The 22246-nt window shown below is 44.7% G+C and overlaps 1 protein-coding gene across 1 annotated transcript in view; it reads left to right on the top strand.

The window, feature by feature from the left end:
* miga1 (mitoguardin 1) overlaps positions 1-22246 on the top strand; it is a 115600-nt gene that overhangs the window by 52907 nt on the left and 40447 nt on the right. Inside the window, exon 9 of the mRNA XM_043700081.1 lies at positions 6753-6850. Within this exon, the coding sequence (XP_043556016.1) occupies positions 6753-6850 (98 nt within the window). The remainder of the gene's footprint in view (positions 1-6752; positions 6851-22246) is intronic.

A 22246-nucleotide genomic window follows, 5' to 3' on the forward strand; every position in this document is an offset into this window, starting at 1 on the left:
CATCGCCAGACCATAGCAACACAACGGCTGTAGGAAGAGCGCCTCATCTTCCGCCTAGGAACCCTCCAACCACAAGGGATGAACTCAGATTTCTCCAGTTTCCTCATTTCCCCTCCCCCCACCTTGTCTCAGTCAAATCCCTCGAACTCAGCACCGCCTTCCTAACCTGCCATCTTCTTCCTGACCTCTCCGCCCCCACACCCACTCCGGCCTATCACCCTCACCTTGACCTCCTTCCACCTATCGCATTTCTAACACCCTTCCCCCAAGTCCCTCCTCCCTACCTTTTATCTTAGCCTGCTGGACACACTTTCCTCATTCCTGAAGAAGGGCTCATGCCCAAAACGTCGATTCTCCTGCTCCTTGGATGCTGCCTGACCTGCTGCACTTTTCCAGCAACTAATTTTCAGCTCTGTACTGCCCGCAAAACAAAACGTCTCACTGTTCCTATGGACATGTGACAGTGTTAATGTTCATCAGTGTGTCCTTTTAGAGTCATAGAGTCATAGAGATGTACAGCATAGAAACAGACCCTTCGGTCCAACTCGTCCATGCTGACCTGATATCCCAACCCAATCTAGTCCCACCTGCCAGCACCTGGTTCATATCCCTCCAAACCCTCCTATCCATATCCCATCCAAATGCCTTTAAATGTTGCAATTGTACCAGCCTCCACCACATCATCTGGCAGCTCATTCCATACACATACCACCCTCTGCGTGAAAAAGTTGCCCCTTAGGTTTCTTTTATATCTTTACCCTCTCACCCTAAATCTATGCCCTCTAGTTTTGGACTCCCCCACCCCAGTGAAAAGACTTTGTCTATTTATCCTCCCCATGCCCCTTGTGATTTTGTTGAGTTTAAGCCTGCCCAATAGTTGTTCCTCAACAAAGTGACTGAAAGAACGTGATCATTATATGGTCATTGTCACATTGCTATTTGTGGGAGCTTGCTGTGCACAATTTAGATGCTATGCATCCTACATTGGGACAAGGTCTGTACTTCCCTCTATGATGCTTTAGAACAGCCTGGGATTTTCAAAGCTGCTAATGAATGGCAAGCTGTCTTTATATTGTAAATATAAACTCTGGTTGGATATAGTCCTACTTAACCTTTGAGTCATCGCAAAGATGTGTCGAATGGAAAAATGTTGATGAGACATTAATTTTTTTTACGTGCTGGTGAGATTGCTGTAGAATTTGCCACAATTTGCATTTTGGGAAGTGGGAGAGGGTCCAACTGCAGCTGGTCTTGGAGTTGATGTAACTGCTGAAGAATGGCAAATTTTGCCAAGGGATACAATTGACGTCTATTTCTACTCACTGATCATTCGGCTGCCGTTTCAACACCGAGTGAAGCCCAAAGACAACAACTCGTGTTCAAGCTCCACCATTAAATGGGGGATCATTACAAAATTCCGCTCGAGTCTGAGTGACAGGTAGATGTGGGACTGAGACTGAGACAGTTCAATGTTGCTCCCTCTCTAACAGCCTTGTAGATGTCCCTACACATCATAACTGCAGGGGGTCCACCAACACCTTCTCAAGGGCGGTAAGGGATGAGAAATAAATGCTGGCCTAGTCAGTAACACACATGAAGGAATGAAGAAAAAAATAAAAATCTGCCTTATGTTGGTTTAGGGATATAAATAGACCATGCTCTGGGGAATAACAGAATTTAGATCGGAGTGGCGCTGGAAAAGCACAGCAGGTCAGGCAGCATCCAAGGAGCAAGAAAATCAACTTGCATGGAGGGCTTTTGCCCGAAACGCTGATTGTCCTGCTCCTCAGATGCTGCCTGACCTGCTGTGCTTTTCCAGCACCACTCTGATCTCAACTCTGCATCTGCAGTCCGCACTTTTGCCCTGTGGGGAATAATAATGCTGTTCTCCACAATAATGCTACTGTATCATCTGCGTCCAGATGAGAGGTCAGATGGGCCCTTGATTTAACACCCATTGAAAGGTTAGCACCACTGACAATGCAGCACTCCTTCAGCACTGTGTTAGCTTGTTGGCTGAGATTATTCTGCCAAGGCCCAAAGTGAGACTTGAACCGATGAGCGTCTGAGTCCAAGAGCTGGAGCCCACTGGAGCAGTTCACTTAGCAGGAGGCCAGGTATCGGATTGCCACTGACAGGCCCGTGAGTGGTGAAGTTAGTGGTAGCAGAACTGGACAGCCACCCACTGTAGCAGCAGGAAGCTCAGTGATGTGCTTTATTGTCCACTTGGATATAATGTAAATGCATCTCCGATATGATTTAATCCTGCCTCCCTGATGTTGTGAAATGCATTCAAGTGACCTGCACAGTGAAAGTTACAGTTTAACTGAAACTTCCTTCACTCAGTGTGAGGGTCCTTTTCACTTCCAGGAGTGTGAGCAGGTAGTGCAGGATCCAAAGTCTAAAGGGGCAGTGCACGATAGAGGTGCAATTGGACCATCCCTTACAGCAGCTTCACAAAATGGAGCATAACCTCATTGAGTCATAGAGATGTACAGCACGGAAACAGAACCTTCAGTCCAACTCGTCCATGCTGACCAGATATCCTAAATTAATCTAGTCCCACTTGCCAGCACTTGGCCTATATCCCTTTAAACCCTTCCTATTCATGTACCCATCCAGATGTACAATTGTACCAGCCTCCACCACATCCTCTGGCAGCTCGTTCCATACACACACCACCCTCGGCATGAAAAAGGTTCCTCCTTAGGTCTCTCTTAAATCTCTCCCCTCTCACCCTAGAACTATCCCCTCTCGTTCTGGACAACCCTACCCTGCGGAAATTTCTATTTACCCTATCCATGCCCCTCATGATTTTATAAACTTCTATAAGGTCATCCCTCAGCCTCTGAATCCCTTGTTTCTGTTTCTTTGCTTGTCTTGGCTTCGCTCTTATTTTTGCTTTCAGGCAGCAGCACACCTGCTCTAGGCACAACATTGTCTCTTATTTTCTTGCCCATTTTCCCAGTGACCCTGGGCGAATAGCACTTCTGTCATTTAATGTGTCTTTTCTTTCACCCAAACACAGATGGTTCCTTTAATCCTCATCCTTTCTATCCCTTGCCCAGAACCAGTTGCACCTCCATCTTTCCCCTGTTCTGATGAAAAGTCAGAGACCTGGAGGATTGGGTGTAATGTTTGGTGTTGTCCCGACAGTGCGGAAAGAGGCCATTTAGCCCATTGAGTCTGCCCTGACCCTCTGAAGAGCATCCCACCTAGTCTCTACCCCCTACCCTATGCCTGTAGCCCTGCATTTCCTATTACTAATCCACCTAGCCTGCACATCCCAGAGGCAATTTAACATGGCCAATACGCCCAATCTGCGTATCTCTGAACTGTGGGGTGGGGGGGAACCGTAGCACCCAAAGGAAGCCCATGCAGACACAGGGTGAATGTACAAACTCCACACAGTCACCCAAGATTGGAATCGAACCTGGGTCCCTGCTACCTGCTGAGTTGCCATACCATCCAAGTCAACATTAATGTTCCTTCCAAGAGTCAGTGCGGTATTCCTCCAAGGAGTCAATGTGGGTCTGAGACACCCAGAAAACTCAGACCATCCTCCCGCTAACTCTGTTCTGCTTTCCAGAGATAATGTTGCATCCTGCATTTCCAGCATTTTCTGCTTTCATTGCAGATTTTCCGGCCTCTGCAGTATTTGATTTTTCCTGCAATTGCCCTCGAGATGTGATGGTTTTGATTAATCATCTTTTTTTAAATCCTCTAATTTTGAATGTTTTATCTGATGGCTGTGGTTAGAATGGTAGCTCACTGTCCTCACATGGTTCTGGGTTCCCATGCAAGTCCAGGGGTTTTGGAAATTGGTGCCTTTCAGATAAAATGTTAACAATTTGCTCAGTTAGATTGCCTACAGTGTAGAAACAGACCCTCCGGCCCAACAAGCCCACACTGACCCTCCGAAGAGTACACGCCCAGACCCATTTCCCTCTGACTAATGCACCTCACACTAGGAGCAATTTAGCATGGCCAATTCACCTGACCTGCACATCTTTGGACTGTGGGAGGAAACCGGAGCACCTAGAGGAAACCCACGCAGACACAGGGAGAATGTGCAAACTCCACACAGACAGTCACCCAAGGCTGGAATTGAACCTCGTGTCTTGGTGCTCTTGAGGCAGCAGTGCTAACCACTGAGCCACTGTGCCACCCCTGGTGTTAGCTCAAAGAAGAGTCATGGTTGGGTAGTTTTCCCACAGTAATCTGGCCAATATTTATCCCTTTATTAATGTCACAAATAATAGATTATATGGTTGTTGTGATATTGTTAGTGTATGATATAGTTGAGCGTAATGATTAGCTGCTGCATTTCACTGGTGACTACACTTAAAAACAAAATGACCTCATGGCATGTAAATTGGAAGGTGCTATGTAAATATAGAAACATAGGAAGTAGGAAAATATCGAAAATTAACTATTCAGCCCTTCAAGCCTGCTCCATCATTCAATATGGTCATGGCTGATCATCCAACTCATACCCTGTCCCCACTGTCACCCCATGCCCTTTGATTTCTTTAGAATTAAGAATGAAATCTGACTCCTTCTTGAAAACATTCAGTGTTTTGACCTCTGCAGTTTCCTGTCACTCTCTGGGTGAAGAAATTTCAAAACAAAAAACAACCGAAAGAACTGCGGATGCTGGAGATCAGAAACAAAAACAGAAACTCAGCAGGACTGGCAGCATCTGTGGAGAGAAAGCAGAATTAACGTTTCGGGTCCAGTGGCCCTTCCTCAGAAATTTCTCCTCATCTCAGCCCGAAATGGCTCCCCTATATCTTTGGACTGTGACCCCTGATGCTGATCTCCCCAGTCAATGGGAATGAATATCTTTCCAGCATTGACCCCGTCTAATCCTCTCAGAATTTTATGGGTTTCTATGAGACCCCTGTCCTGCGTATATTCTGTAAACACCAATGAATAATGCAAGTCTTCCTTTCTCTTATTGAAAAGGGTACAAGGTCACTGCATCCCCAGCCTCTGACAATATCAAATAAGACTAGTTTACAACGTATTTATTCCTTGGGATGAAGGCTAGAAGTTTTTGCTCCCATCTGGTTTATGTGCATTGGCAGTTTGATTTGACTGGAAGAATTGCTCAGTTGGTTCAAAGGCGAGTTAAGTATTGCCTTCTTTGTAATTTCTTTGATTGAACCTTCTCTCAACTGTGCGCCTCACATTTACCAATTCGCTATTCGGACTCCTCTGAGAAACAACCTGTACTTTGATTGGCCTGGAGTCTCCAATCATGATGGATAAATCTCTGTGAACATTTGCCAGGTAGAAAACATCATGCAGACAGTTTTGAATCGATGAAATCTTTTATTTATTAGTTATAACAATCTTGCAACTGGAGAAAAAGCTGCAATGCAAAGGCAGTTGGGGAGACTTGTGCATGACACACAGAAAGCTAGCACACTGGTGCAGCAGGTAAGTAGGAAGGAAGGGTTTATGCCCGAAATGTTGACTCTCCTGCTCCTCAGATGCTGCCTGACTTGCTGTGCCTTTTCCAGCGCCACGTTTTTCGACTCTAACTCTCCAGCAACTCTCTTCAAGGAATGTTGGCCCTTATTTCAAGGGGGTTGGAGTATAGAGTAGGGAAGTCTTACTGCAATTGTACAAGATGCTGGTGAGAACACATCTGGAACACTGTGCGCAGTTTTGGTCCCATTATTTAAGGAAAAATGTCATTTCATTGGAGGCAGTTCAGAGAAGATTCACTCGGATGATCCTTGGGATGGAGGTATTGTCTTATGAGCAAAGGTTAAACAGATTAGGACTCCACTCATTTGAATGTAGAAGAATGAAAGGTGATTTTGTTGAAACATTTGGCATTCTTAATGGCATTGACAGGACATGGGAGAATCTAGGACTAAAGGCCATGGTCTCTTAGGGATGTCAATTTAAGACAGAGATGAGGAGAAATTTCTTCTCTCAAAGAGTTATGAGTCTTTGGATCTCCTTGTGAGAAGGGGCAGACATAGATAGATTCTTGACCAGTCAAGGAATGAAGAGTAATGGGGAAAGGGCAGGAAATTGGATTGAGCCATGATCCTATTGAATGGCCTATCAGGCCTGATGGGCCAAATGGCCTATTCCTGTTCTTATTTCTTACAATCTTACGGTCCTTTGGCTGATAAAGAATATTTGACTGGGTAGGATGACTGGTTTGACATGATGCAGCGATACTCAAGGTCCAATTTGAGTAGACAACTTTACATTGCCTGGTCTTTATTTGATGTTGAAGTCTTGACATTAACACAAGTTTAGGGAAGCAGATCAGCCATGAATTAATTGATTGGCAGGGCAAGTTCAAAAGTGTGTTGCTGGAAAAGCACAGCAGGTCAGGCAGCATCCAAGGAGCAGGAATTCCTGATGAGGGGCTTCGGCCCGAAACATTGATTTTCCTGTTCCTCGAATGCTACCTGACTTGCTGTGCTTTTCCAGCAACACACTCTAGACTCTGATCTCCAGCATCTGCAAACCTCACTTTCTCCTAGGACAAGTTCAAAGGTTGAATGGCCGTAAATATAACAAATGGATTACAGTGGTTCAAGCAGGCAGCTCATCACCACTTTCTCCAGGGCGACTGGGGATGGATAATAAACACTGGACCTGTCAGTGACATTCATATCCTGGTCAATAAAAGTAAACTGAAGAGTTGTATTGTAGTCTGCATCACTGCAGCTCGCTTGTGTAAATGCTCAGATCCAATCTGATTGTTCTTGTTTATACAGACAGGGAAACTGACATCACAGTCAGAGACACCGAAGACTTCTGTCTGAGAGACACCACCAGCATCGCATCGACAGACTCTTTTGTCTCAGCAGCTGAAGTGAGTACGTTCCGAATGCATGCAGCACCCCTCTCTACAATTCGACTGACTTTATCTCCCAACATTAAAAGAAGGTCCCTGAGTGTCCCTCGGTGTTTCCCTTAGTGTCTCCCAGTGTGTCTCTATCTCTATCTCTCTGTGTCTCCCTGTGTCTCTCTGTCTGTCTCCCTCTGTGTCCCTGTCTCTCTCTCTCTCTGTCTCTCCCTCTATCTCCCTGTGTCTCTCCCTCTATCTCCCTGTGTCTCTCTGTGTCTCTCTCTCTGTGTCTCTCCCTCTATCTCCCTGTGTGTCGCTCTCTGCCTCCCTCTGTCTCCCTGTGTCTCCCTGTGTGTCACTCTGTGTTCCTGTGTGTCTTCCTCTATCTCCCTGTGTCTCCCTATCTCTCCCTCTCTGCTCCTTGTGCCTCCCTTTGTCTCTCTGTCTCTCCCTGTGTCACTTTGTGTTTCTGTTTATCTCCCTGTGTCTCCCCATGTCTCTCTCTCTCTCTGCTCTCTCTGCCTCCCTCTGTCTCTCTGTCTCTCCCTGTGTCACTCTGTGTTTCTGTGTGTCTCCCTATGTCTCTCTGTGCCTCCCTTCACTTTCCATATTTGCAGCTACTACTGGGATGTTTCTTGTAACCTCTCCAGTGAAACCTGATGAAAAATACTTGTTCATTTCATCCATAAATCTTTGTGTTTGAGGAATTAATAATGGAAAATGACTTTCTGTAGGACTAATGCTTGCTTTGTTAACTTTTCTTAATGTTTAGAAACACTGCTTGTTTTTATATTTTTCTACTTTTCACACAGGCTTTAATTTTTCCCTCTTCTAGGTTATTATTTACTATCCAGTATAGTGTCCAGTCTTTTGACCTGTCGCCCATCTTCGTGCAATTATAGGCTTTTTCTTTAAGTTTGATGTGATTTTAACTTGTTTGTTTGACCTTGGATAGTGGGTTCTTCCTTGGAATTTTTCTTTCTTTTTGAAATGTAACTATTCTGTATATTCTGAAATATCCCATTAAATGTCTGCTGTTGTATCTCTGTTGACCTACCTGGTAACCTAATTTGCTAATTCACTTTAGCTAGGTCTAATTGCATCCTTCATAATTGCCCTTTAAAAGTTTAAAAGGCCTAGTCTTAGCCCCATTCTTCTCTCCCTCAAACTGAATATAAAATTCAGTCTGTTGACGGTCACATTTATTTGCCATAAAATCAGTAATTAAATCTTTCTCATTGCAAGATACTATATTTAGTATAGCCTGCCTTCTGTTTGGCTCAGAAACTAACCTGAAAATATTCTATAACTCCTCATTCAAGCTACCTCTGCCTATTTGATTTCCTACTCTATATGTAGGTTAAAAGCCTTCATGATCATTACCGTATCTTTCTAAGAAGCTTATTATATCTTCTAATGTTCTCCAACCATGCTGTACATCTCACTGACTCTATCCTACCATGTGGTTACTTTGAGGGGGCCAGTGCACCTCTCCTACAAGTGACTTCTTATCTTCAGCATTTCTCATCTCTACGCAAGATGCTTTTACTTTATTTCTTGAAATTTAGACATCTCCCGCTATTGTGCTAAGATAGCATTAATTAATAGGACCTCCACTCTATCTTTTCCTAGCTGCCAATCCTTCCTAAATGTCAAGTGCCCTTCAATATTCAAGTCCCAATCTTCTTCATCCTCCAGCCATGTCTCTGTAATGGCTGTCAGGTTATACTTACTTATTTTGGTTTGTGCTATCCGTTTTGTTTGGAATGCCATGTGCAATCAGATACAGAGCCTTAAGGTTGGTCCTTTCATTATTTCTGTAATCCCAAGCCTTATCTGTTTGTTTATTGTTAAATTTGCACTTTCTATCCTTTTCTGTTAAAATCTGTTGTGATTTCTTGTATTTATATCTTGTCTCTTACCTTGCCTCTACTCTTTAGTTTACCATATTTTCCCAAATTTGGTTCCATGCCCAACAATATAAGTTAAGAATCTCTACTTCCCTCATAATGGGGCTCCTCAAACAGTGGCCTAATGGTCACCACTCTCAATTGTCATAAAACAAAACTATCGTCCTTTAATCATACAATCCTTACAGTGCAGATAGAGGCCATTCGGCCCTTCACATCTGCACCAGCTCTCCGAAGAGCAAACCACCCAGACTCAGCCCTCCAGCCTCTCCCTGTAACTTCCCATTTCCCATGGCTAATCCACCCAGCCTGCATATCCCTGGGTACTATGAGTAATTTAGCATGGCCAATCCACCTAGCCTGCACATCTTTGGACTGTGGGAGGAATCCAGAGCACCTGGAGGAAACCCACGCAGACACACGGAGAATGTGCAAGCTGCAAATACACAGTCACCCACTTCCCTGGCGCTGTGAGGCAGCAGTGCTAACCATGTTAGGGAAGGAAATCTGTCATCCTTATCTGGCCTGGCTTACATATGACTTGAGACCCACAGCAATGTGGTTGACTCTTAACTGTCCCAGGCCAATTAGAGATGGGCAATACATTTGAATTTGAATTGAATTTATTGTCATGTGTACTGAGGCAAAGTGAAAAGCTTTCTCTTTCGAGCAATACAGGCAGATCACAGAGTTAAGTAGCATAGATAGTAAATAATAGGTAAACAGGCAAAAACAAAGACACAGGTACAGGCGAATGTTAAGAGTTTGTGAGTCCATTCAGTATTCTAACAACAGTTGGGGAGAAACTGTTTCGAAACTGGCTGGTGCATGTGTTTAGGCTTCTGTACTGTCCCCTTGATGGTAGAGGTTGTAGAAAAACATTTCCGAGGGTGGGATGGATCTTTGAGAATGCTGGCGGCCTTTCCTTGACAGTGGGCCTGGTAGATAATACTGGCCACATCCCATGAACGAATGAAAAAGATGGAAATCATCCCAATAGTACAGCCCCAATTTCCCCATTACTGGCGCCTCATGAACCAGAACCCCTTTCTCCTGCCTCTGTCCCGGAGTCAGTCTAATCTTATTTTCCCTTTGCCAATTTGCACATGGACCAGGTAATAATCCATGGATTATTAACTTGCCTGACTCCTCATATTGAACATGGAGAACCTCTTTCCTCATTCTGCCAATGTCTTTGGTACCTATATGGACCATGATGACTGGATCCTACACCTGCCCTGAGCAGATATCCTCATATCTGCCATCGAGCACGCAACACAGCCTTCTAGAGGATTCCTCTTGCATGCAGAGAACAGTGCCAATCCCAAAAACAAAGACCTACAGGCACTGGAAATCTGAAACAAGTGCAGATATTGATGGTAAAACTCAGCATCATTGGAGAGAAAGCAGGGTTACTGTTCTGGCCCTTAACTCCAGTCTCCCAGTTTCTCCGTTTCGATCGGCTCTGTTTTGATAATGCCAGCTTCTGCGGGGAAGGGGGGTCTCATAAATATCCATCTTATTCCTCAACAGGGATTTACCATCAGTGTGGTTAACAGAGCCCAGAGCATGTCAGACAAATGCGCCGCACTTCGGCCCTCACCCCCTACCTTCTCTTCCAGGACACCGATAGGTCCTCCTCGTCCTCACCTATATCCCACCAGCCTCCACATCCAAAAGGGTCAAAAGTTGCCATTTCTGCCACCTCCGGTGAGATGCCACCACCAGACACAATTCTCCTCCCCTCCCTTTGTCAGCCTTTCATAAGGACCATCCCCTCTGGGACACCCTGGTCCACTCCCCATCCCGTTTATTTCCTCCCTCCTCCGATCCGACACCCCAGACACAGCTTGCAGGTGAAGCAGTGCAATGCTTGCACTTCAATTAATCTTGTCTACTATACTCGCTGCTCACAATGTGCTCTTCTCTGCACCAGGGAGACAAAGCATAGTCTGCTTTGCAGAACACCTATGTTCAGTCTGCAAAAATGACCCTGAGCTTCAAGTTGCCTGCCATCCTGAAGAAGGGCTTATGCCCGAAACATCGATTCTCCTATTCCTTTGATGCTGCCTGACCTGCTGCACTTTTCCAGCAACACATTTTCAGCTCTGATCTCCAGCATATGCAGTCCTCACTTTCTCCTCGAAGATTTTAACATGCCACCCTGTTCTGGCCAACATCTCTATCTGAGGCTTGCTGCACTACTCCAGCGAAGCTCAACTCAAGCTGGAAGAACAACACCTCATTTTCTGTTGCAGTCACTGTAACCTTCTGGACTTAATCTTGAGTTCAATAACTTTTAAGCTTGAGTGCCTTCTCCCATGTCCTTCCCCACACCAACACACCAGGCCCTGTCATCACATGGTTTGCTTTCATCACAACCAAGCCACTTTCACCCACCAGTAGTTTCTATTATCACTCTTTCTTCCTCCCTGGCTCCCTATAATCCATCTCTTTGCCTGCCCACCTGCTGTTCTCTTTCTGTCTCTTTCCCTCTCCCTCTCTCCCTGGGCCCCACCTCCATCCATCATTACTCCTTTACCTTTACTACTTGAAAGTCTATAGGCCTCTGAAAAGAGACACATTATTTTTCATCTTGCACACATTAGGACAAGCAGAAGAGTGCCAGATTGCAAGCAATCACAAGAACTTGTATGACAGGAGCAAATGATGCTGAAAAGTACAGAGAACCATAGAATTCCTACAGTGTGGAAACAGGCCATTTGGCCCAACAAGTTCACACTGACCCTCCGAAGAATAACCCACCCAGACCCATTCCTGTACATTTACCACCAACTAATGCACCTAACTTACACACCTGTGAACACTATGGGGAAATTAGCATGGGCAATTCACCAAACCTGCACATCTTTGGACTGTGGGAGGAAACCCACACAGATATGCGGAGAATGTGCAAACTCCACACAGAGAGTTACCTGAGGCTGGAATCAAACCCAGGTCCCTGGTCCTGTGAGGCTACTGTGCATTCCCAACAAGGACATAGGTTTGCCAAGTACCCAGACTTTTTGTTCTAATATGCAATATTTGAATGTATTCCTATACCTCTCTGTTGCTTTCTTCATGACAACAGCTCATCCACAAGACTAGGAGCAGAATTGGGCCATTTGGCCCATTGAGTCTGCTCTATCATTCCATCATGGCTGATATGTTTCTTAACCTCCATTCTCCTGCCTTCTCCCTGTAACCCTTGATCCCCTTACTAATAAAGAACCTATCAATGTCTTAAAAACACTCAAAGACTTTGCCACAGAGGGCAGCGGAGGCCATGAGTCCTAGGGATTCACCATCCTCTTGCAGAAGAAATTTCTCCTCACCTCAGTTCTGAAGGGTCATCCCTTCACTCTGAGGCTGTGCCCTTGGGTCCTAAGTCTCTCTGACTAGTGGAAGCATCTTCTCCACATTCATTCTATCCAGGCCTTTCAGTATTCTATAAGTTTCAATCAGATTTCCCCCTCATCCAGAATCTTCAAACCCTTCATCCCGGGATCATTCTTGTCAACTTCTTCTGGACCCCCTCCAAGGCCAGCCACTCTTTCCTTAGATATGGGGCCCACCCTATTCCAAAAATGATTGAACCTAAGCTTTATACAGCCTCAATACCACATGCCTACTCTTGTATTCTGGAAATGAATACTAACACTGCATTTGCCTTCCAGACTGCCAACTGAGCGTGCAAGTTAACCCTTAAAAGCATCCTAAGTCCCTTTGTGCATCAGATTTCTGAACCCTTTCCCTATTTAGAAAATAGCTTATGCCTCAGTTCTTCTAACCAAAGTGCACAATCTCACACTTGCCCACATTACATTCCATCTGCCATCTCTTTGCTAAACATTGACTGCTACCCACCCCCTTCTCATAGCCATCCCCTTATCTGCTGAGCCTGTAGATAGATTCCTGACCTCTTCCACACTGTCTGCCCTATTACTTGTTCTGGAAACTTTAATAACCTCTGCTGAGCCTTCTCCCCCAACCCCCCTTTAAGTCGTTCAAAATCCTTGTGACTTTGATTTAGCTCGATTTGCACTATCAGTTTATCTCCCTTGTAGAGTCATGGAGTCATACATGGAAGCAGTCCAACCAGTCCATGCTGACCACAATCCCAAACTAAACTCGTCCCACCTGCCTGCGCTTGGCACATATCCCTCCACCCATTTTGTATTCATGTATTTATTTAAATGTCTTTTAAAGGTCATAACTGTACCTGCATCCACCACTTCCTCTGGGCATTAATATCACACACGAACTACTCTCTGTGTAAAAAGGAATTGTCCCTCATGTTGTCTTTAAATCTATCTCCTCTCACCTTAAAATTTGCCCCCGAGCCTTGAAACACCTACCTATGGAAAAGACACTTGCCATTCATCTTATCTATACACGTTATGATTTTATAAACCTCTATAAAGTCACCCCACAATGGCCTGTGCTCCAGTGAAAAAAGTCCCAGCCTCTCATTATAACTCAAGCCCTCCGTCCCTGGCAACATCCTGGTAAATTGTTTCTGAACCCTCTCCAGCTTAATAATATCCTTTCTATAACAGAGCAACCATAACTGGACACTGTATTCCAGAAGCAGCCTCACTAACATCTGTCCAGTATAACCTCAATGTAACATCCCAACTCCGATACTCAAAGGTCTGAGCAATGAAGGCAAGCATGCTAAATGCCTTCCTCACCACCCTATCTCTATGTTATGCAAACTTCAAACAATTATGTACCTGAAACCCATGGATTTTCTGTTCTACAACACCACCCAAGGTTCTAATTTTAACTGTATAAGTTAATAACCTTGTTTGTTTTACCAAATTGCGATACCTCGCATTTATCCAAATTAAACTCCATCTGTCACTCTTCAGTCCATTGACCCAACTGATCAAAAATAATTCATTCTGAATGCTTAATTCAATAAGATACAAAGCCTCTAAGTTTGTTCAGTTATTGAGTTGCCCTGCAATTTTATGCTTCCTTAGTACAATCTGACATTAACACATTCTGTTCCTTCCTTTATTTTCTGGTAACAATCAAGCCCTTCACTAACCAGCAATCCTACAATCTCTGTTTCTTTTGATTTTATCATTTTTCATGTAAATGAAACCCCCCCACCCACTGTTTAGGGCCAAAGTTAACTCACCAAACAGTTGTTGAAACTGTGCAAGATGGAGAAACTCCGAAACAAGTCATTTTTTTTCCAATAGTAATTAAGCTCACTCCTACGTTAGATAGGTCAGGTCAGTTGGCTTGGATGGCTGGTTTGCAATACGATGTGATGTTATTAGAGTGAGTTCACTTTCTGCACTGGCTGAGGTTATCATAAAAGATTCTCATTCCCAGTCTCTCCCCCTCACCTGAGGCATAGTGACCCTCAGGTTAAACCACCACCTAATGTGTTTGCTCTAATGTGAGAGTAGTCTAATAGTCTGGTAGGACTCTGACTTTACCTTTTGGTTTGCCATATTTACACAGCCATTAAATACAATGAAACATACCTTGAACTTCATTATGCCAAAGGTCTGAGCCACATTAAAATTTTCATTCTCCTCTGTCACTGCCTCATCTGGCAACTTCCAATAAGCAGTGGTTTGCGTTGACCAGATAGTTGGAATTTTAAGGTAGCCTAACTGTACCTAATATAACCAAAAGTCGAAACAAAAATGTTCCAAAGTACTTATTATACAGTGAGTGTTGTGATTATGTGACTGAGCTAATAACCCAAACACAGAACTGACTTCTGAGGAACACTTAGAATTTTTGCAAGGTTTGTGAAGGTTTGTAGCTCAGGTTGAGGTTTAGGGTGTAGGTTTGCTCGCTGAGCTGTAGGTTTGATATCCAGATGTTTCATTACCTGGCTGGGTAACATCATCAGTGGTGACCTCCAAGTGAAGTGAAGCTGTTGTCTCCTGCTTTCTATTTATATGTTTGTCCTGGATGGGGTTCCTGAGGTTTGTGGTGATGTCATTTCCTGTTCGTTTTCTGAGGGGTTGATAGGTGGTATCTAGATCTATGTGTTTGTTTATGGCGTTGTGGTTGGAGTGCCAGGCCTCTAGGAATTCTCTGGCATGTCTTTGCTTAGCCTGTCCCAGGATAGATGTGTTGTCCCAGTCGAAATGGTGGTTTTTTCATCCGTGTGTAGGGCTACGAGGGAGAGAGGGTCGTGTCTTTTTGTGTATCCTGGTCGTGTCTTCTGGTGTTTGTGTATCCTGGTGGCTCACTTTCTTCCTGTTTGCGCTACGTAATGTTTGTGGCAGTCCTTGCATGGAATTTTGTAGATGACGTTGGTTTTGTCCATGGGTTGTACTGGTTCCTAGAGGCCTGGCACTCCAACCACAACGCCATAAACAAACACATAGATCTAGATACCATCTATCAACCCCTCAGAAAACGAACAGGAAATGACATCATCACAAACACCAGGAACCCCATCCAGGACAAACATATAAATAGAAAGCAGGAGACAACAGCTTCACTTCACTTGGAGGTCGCCACTGATGATGTTATCTGGCCAGGTAATGAAACGTCTGGATATCAAACCTACAGCTCAGCGAGTAAACCTACACCCTGAAGACTTAGAATGTTAACTCTGTTTCTCTCTCCACAGATGCTGCCAGACCTGCTGAGTTTTTTTCCAGCGTTTTCTGATTCAGATTTCCAACATCCGCAGTATAATTTGTATAATAATCCAGGGAAGCATTAATGACAGGTTGAGAATTAGAAGTCAGTTTTTAAAACCTGGTCTCAGAAATTAAAAGTTGCTCTCAGTAAAAGTGGCTACATTAGCCCTTCTGTTGTAAAACCTGAAGTAATACTCTCCAGAAAGGATGTTATGGACCAGGCCAGACCCCCTCAAAACATTTCAAGTAAGTAGGCCAGACCATAACTTTTCAAGTTGTTTTAAGCAGGTGTAAAGTGGACATTCCAGGAGTGATTTGGTGGCCCAAACACTTAGTTTTAAACAAAGCAATCTCTTTGCAAGATTACCAAATAAAACACAAACACAAGAGAACAGAATATAGAATAACTTAACTACTTAAAAACCCACCAGACTATCCCAACTTAATGATGCTATCTCAGATACTTGCAACATCCCCATAAACACTGTGTTGGCAAAAAAGGTACAACACAGGGTCTTACAGGAGAGAGAGCGAGAGAGACAGAGAGAGAGAGAGTCAGCATGGAACACCCTCTTCCATGTAGCTGTTTCTTTGACCAGCAGCCTCAAAAACTGACTGGCGGCTCTGAACAGCAAGACTGCTAAAATCCAAAACCAGAGAACAGCTGAACTGGGAGAACTGGCCACTCCCCTTTCAATATACAAGTATTTTGTTTAAACCTTAAAACCTTTTGCCTGAGGCAGTACCTGTTAGCTAGAATCAAACTGGCCTAAAGCCCACCCAAACCAGACCTCCCGGAAAATCTGTGTTTATGACCCCTCTGAAAAATACGCAAGGACAACATAAGCTTGTTCAGGGAGAAGCATCATCACAAGAGAAGCTAGCCACCAGTATCCATAAGTAACTCCAGTAATAGAAAAAACAAAATTGGCTCAATGCTGCGAGGCAGTAGTGGCTAAGTGAGCCTCTCAGTTGTAGATATTTTCCTAATCAAGTTGTTTAGAGATTTTATAACACATTTCTGGCACAGGTGGAGCTTGAACCTCGAGGTGTGGATAGTATCTCTGCACCACACGATCCCTTAGCCTCTCGGTTGTAAGTAGGTAGCCAGGGACAGGCAATAAACGCTAGTGCTGCCAGCATTGCCTGCAAATTAAAAGCTAATTTTTAACAAGCAAGAATCAAGTAACAAAAGCAGGAAAGGCATTCTGAGTCTATTTAAGAAACTGGACATGGTGCCCAGGAATCCCTGCTATCTGCTAACAGATGGCTGCTGGCAGCTTGCTAAATTTATAATTGCAGCCCAGAGGTAATCAGAGAGGCTGTATTGACTGTCTAGTCTGAACGTTCTGACTATTTCTCTATACTGTTAATTTGGGGTGGGAGGGGTCATGCTCCTAATTTTTCTGTACTGGTCCTCAATGACATCTTGTGTTTTTAACACAATAGAACATCATGCAAGCCTAACCCAGACAGAAATTGCTGCCAAGTCACATAAGGTGGTAGTAGAAGGGGTGACCTAAAGTTAGATTTTAAGGTGCACAGGAAAGGGAGGTAGAGATGTCTAGGGAGAGAGAATTCCGGAGCATCGGATTGGAGGCCCAGCCACAGATTAAAACCAGGGAAGTGCAAGTGGAGGAGGGCAGAGACCTCACAGGGTCGTAGGGCTGGAGGAGATGTCGGAAATAGGGGGGGGTTGAGGCGGTGGAGGGAGTGAAAAAGAAAGCAGCGAATGTTTTAATAAGAGGTTTGCTGAACTGAGTTCCTGTGTTGGTCAGCAAGCACAAGGGGCACTGGCTGAACAGGATCTGGTTGTGGGTTAAAGTATGTCCAGTCGCATTCTGGATGGGCTGAAGCTCATGGAGGGTGACAGGTGGGAAGCTGGCCAGGAGACGTTTGGAATGCTTCAGTCTAGAGACGATGGCCACTGGTACCATGTGTCCCCTGTGAGGTGGGCAAAGCACCTCCACTCCTTTGACAGCAAAAAGGCATTTGTTTGGCAGAGGTAAACTGATAATTTGGGCTCTAGTCCCGAGGTTTTCATCGCTTTGAGGAACCCTTGTACATATTGACACATTCTTAGAAATACCCCAATCAAAATATCAACACCTTCCCATGAACTCCTCAAAAATATCAACACACACCCTGAAGGAGGCCTTGCAAATGCAGTCTTGGAGACTCACTTGGAAACACAACCCTAGGCAATCCTTGTAAATATTAACACATGCCTGGGAATCTCTACACATATCAACACATTGATATATGCATATCAAGGAGTGACCTCCTCGATATGCGCAGTTGAGAACTCACTGTTCCTTAAACACATTCGGAGGACCCCCTGTAAAAAGTAGCAGCCTGCCCCGTGAATATGAACTGAAAAATGTGTTGCTGGAAAAGCGCAGCAGGGTCAGGCAGCATCCAAGGAGCAGGAGAATCGACGTTTCGGGCATAAGTCCTTCTGAAGAAGGGCTTATGCCCAAAATGTCGATTCTCCTGCTCCTTGGATGTTGCCTGACCTGCTGCACTTTTCCAGCAACACATTTTTCAGCTCTGATCTCCAGCATCTGCAGTCCTCACTTTCTCCCCGTGAATATGAACGTTTTCCCGGGGAAGTTCCATTTATGAGCTGAATTCACTAAGGTGCACAGTCTTGATAAAGGTATTAACTCTTTGGCTGTGCTCAGGTTTAGTGAGCACTCCAGCAAATGTAACAGCTCCACCGAGAGCAGCAGATTTGCTTGAGTGTCAGTTTTGTTTCAGATACTGTTTCCTGGTTAAACAACACATTAACCAGGAACAGGTGATATGATGTCAAGTTCAATTGAAAACTGACCTGTGCCGTTTTTATACTGAGGCTGAATGTAGAAAATCTGTCCAGATTTCAGAAGCTTGACTAACACCGTGTATTTAAAAACCTGGACTAATGTAAGTGAGGCCTGAGGGAAATGTATGCAAACTGTACCCAGTTTAAAATCACACAGCACCAGGTTATAGTCCAACAGGTTTATTTGGAAGTACTAGCTTTCAGAGCGCTGCTCCTTCATCAGGATATCATGTACCTAGCTTGAAATCCAAAGGCCTTGTCTATTTGAAGGGAGACATTAAAATGATAATATGATTCGATTCCCTACAGTGTGGAAACAGGCCCTTGGGCCCAACAAGTCCATACCGACCCTCTGAAGAGTAACCCACCCAGACCCATTTCCCTCTGACCAATGCACCTAACACTATGGGCAATTTAGAATGGCCAAGTCATCTGACCTGCACAACTTTGGACTGTGGGGAAGCCCACACAGATACGGGGAGAATGTGCAAATTTCACACAGAAAGTTGCCCGAGGCTGGAATCGATCCTGGGTCCTTGGCACTGTGAGGCAGTAGTGCTAACCACTGTGCCGCCCTTATGCATCAAAATGCTTGTGTTCACTTACAATTAGCGATCTTAATTCCAGGCACGAACAAGTGCCACAGCTAACGCAGCCCCTGAAGCCCCAGCTGAAAACAAAAAGTGTTGGAAATCACAACAAGTCAGGCAGCATCGCGGAGAGAGAGCAGGCTAATGTTTCAAGTCTAGAGAACTCTTCATTAGAGCTGGTGTGAAAGGGGCAGCATTTATACAGTAGGGCAGAGTGCTGGGGGAAAAAGAATGTTGGTAGTTCAGATTAAGTGATCAGAATGGGAGAATGGTAGAACAATGGTGTGTCTAACTACCAGACTGGAAAGAACAGACAGTCCCATTGGAGTGGGGGGAAGGAAGAGAGGATATTGTAACATAGAGTAAAGGGAAGACCTTTTAGAACTGAGATAGGCATAAACTTCTTCAGCTAGAGACTGGTGCATCTATGGAATTCATTCAAGGCTGTGGAGGCCAGGTCATTGAGTATTTGAGAATGAGATAGATAGGTTCTTGATTGTCAAGGGGATCAAGGGTTATGGGGAGAAAGTGGGAGAATGGGGTTGAGAAACTTATCAGAGCTTAAAAATGTGTTGCTGGAAAAGCGCAGCAGCTCTGGCAGCATCTAAGGAGCAGGAGAATCGATGTTTTGGGCATAAGCCCTTCTTCAGGAATGAGGAGGGTGTGCCAAGCAGGCTAAGATAAAAGGTAGGGAGGAGGGACTTGGGGGAGGGGCATTGGGAATGTAATAGGTGGAAGGAGGTTAAGGGGAGGGTGATAGGCCTATCACCCTCACCTTAACCTCCTTCCACCTATCGCATTCCCAACGCCCCTCTCCCAAGTCCCTCCTCCCTACCTTTTATCTTAGCCTGCTTGGCACACCCTCCTCATTCCTGAAGAAGGGCTTATGCCCGAAACGTCGATTCTCCTGCTCCTTTGATGCTGCCTGACCTGCTGCACTTTTTCAGCAACACATTTTTAAGCTCTGATCTCCAGCATCTGCAGTCCTCACTTTCTCCTAGTTGAGAAACCTATCAGCCATGATTTAATGGTGGAGCAGACTTGATGGGCTGAAAGGCCAAATTTCTGCTCTTATGCTTTATAGTAGCAAGTAAAGCTAAAAGAAAGGGAAGGAATGGGAGTAGATTCACAATTTGAAGGTGTTGAACTCATTATTGAGCCCAGAAGATTGTAAGTTCGTGTGAAAATGAGATGTTGTTCCTCCAGTTCATGCTGTGATTCACAGGAGCAGTGCAGCAAGCTGAGGCCAGACAAGTGGGCATGTGAGCAGGATGCTGTGTGAAAGTGACCGGCTATGGGAAGGTCAGGGTCACGCTTGTGCACAGACCAGAGGTGTTCCACAAAGTGGTCACCCAGTCTGCATCTGGTTTCTCCAATGTAGAGTAGGCCACAATGGGTGCAACGAATACAACACACAAGACTTGAGCCTCAAATTAGACTCACTCTCCGTGGAGAGGAACGCAATCCTGGTGTTAGCTGCCCTCTTTGTCTCAACATTATTCGTGAGCAACAGATTGAAAGGGGGTCATTGCAGAAACCATCCCTTCATTGGTATGTTGCTGCAATGGGCGAGCTGCTGGTGTAGTGGTATTCTCATTCTCAGAAGGCCAGGTGATGCTTTAGGAACCTAAGTTCAGATCCCAACAGACCTGATGGCAGAATCTGGAGTAGAGGCTGGATCATTGAAGGCTGAGATAGGCAGCTTTTTAATCAGTAAGGGAGTCAAGAGTTATGGGGAAAAGGCAGGAAAGTGGAGTTAAGGATCATCAAATCAGATCAGCCGTGATTTCATTAAATGGTGGAGCAGGCTTGATGGGCTGAATGGCCTACTTCTGTTGCTAAAAAGAGGCAATAAGTCAACAAATATAAAGATCGATTAGGGGTGGTGGGGGACAGACAGTGCATCGGTTTCCTGTGATCTCCCCTTTGCCAATGCTTGAGGGTTCAGGAATCACATTTGAAAGATCTCATTGAGTTTGGAGCATTAGTGAAATGAGTACGATGCATGTTGTCATCTCAGCGCCGCTATTCTGTCTTCACCGTGTCGAGAGGGAAATCAAACAGGGCGCATATTTCCTGTGGCGTTTACTTACATTAGTCAAGGTTTTGAAATACACTGTGCTTTGTTTAGCTTCTGAAATTTGACTGGATATGTCTACATTTAGCAGTGGGTAAGTTTTCAATTGAATTTGACGTCCCATCACCTGTTTCTGGTTACTGTGTTGTACAACTAGGAAAGAGTATCTGAAACAATCCACCAGTCAAGGAATTTCTCCTGCTCTCCGTGGAACAATTATATTCGCTTCTTGAAAACCCACAAAGTAGCCCCAAGGAAGGAAGAGAACTTGCGCTGATAAAGCACTTTCCACCATGCTCTCGATTTTCCAAAATGGTTTTCAACCAGAGAAATACTCTTCAACCTATAATCACTGTTGGGATGGTGCCTATGCTGCAGCCAGTTCGACACAGCAAGATCCCACATGCAGCAACATGATAATGACAGGTCATCACATTTATCCACGTTATGCTTCATCCGCCCAGCATTTACCAACTCGTTCAACATATCCATGTCACCAAAGCATCTCTGCGCCTGCTTACAGTTCGTCCTCCCATCCAGCTTTGTGGCAAAACAGTATGGCTGCCTTTCCCAGGAGGAGGTCTCACAGGACACCTTACAGCTCTCCATCTTCTAACTGAATCTCTCATGACCTTAATTAAATTCCTCCTGACCTGTTATTGTTGATCTTGGCTACATGAATATTGCAATCCTGTGTCCCGGGAATCCTCCTTCTCCGAGGAGAAAGTGAGGACTGCAGATGCTGGAGATCAGAGCTGAAAAATGTGTTGCTGGAAAAGTGCAGCAGATCCTGCTCTTTGGCTGCTGCCTGACCTGCTGCGCTTTTCCAGCAACACATTTTTCAGCATTCTCCTTCTCCTTTCAATTAGTCTTTCACGTCCAACTTGAGCTGATGAATGGACACTTGGCTTGAGATCTCATCCAAAAAGGAGGTGAGTTGGGACTTCTGAAGGGTTACCATGGGAATTATGAGCCTCCTTCTGTGCTGTAAGTTTCAACAAGTCTTAAGGAGAGATTGGATAAGCTTGGATTTCCGCAAGGATCAGTGGTAGGTCCACTGCTTTTCGTCATTTCTACCAAGCACCTTCTTCATTATCCTACCTGTCTGAAACTTCACTTTCAAGGAACTATCAACCTGTACGCCAAGGTGTCTTTGTTCAGCAAAGCTCCCCAGGACCTTAACAATAAGTGGAAAAGTCCTCCTCTGATTTGCTTTTCCAAAATGCAGCACCTCGCATTTATCTAAATTAAACTCCATCTGCCACTCCTCAGCCCATTGGCCCATCTGATCAAGATCCCATTAACCTTCATTGCTGTCCACTACGCCTCCAATCTTGATGTCATCTGCAAACTTACTAATTATACCTCCTATGTTCACATCCAAATCATTTAT

Source organism: Chiloscyllium plagiosum, chromosome 11, assembly GCF_004010195.1.
Source record: "Chiloscyllium plagiosum isolate BGI_BamShark_2017 chromosome 11, ASM401019v2, whole genome shotgun sequence".
Taxonomy (NCBI): Eukaryota; Metazoa; Chordata; class Chondrichthyes; order Orectolobiformes; family Hemiscylliidae; genus Chiloscyllium; species Chiloscyllium plagiosum.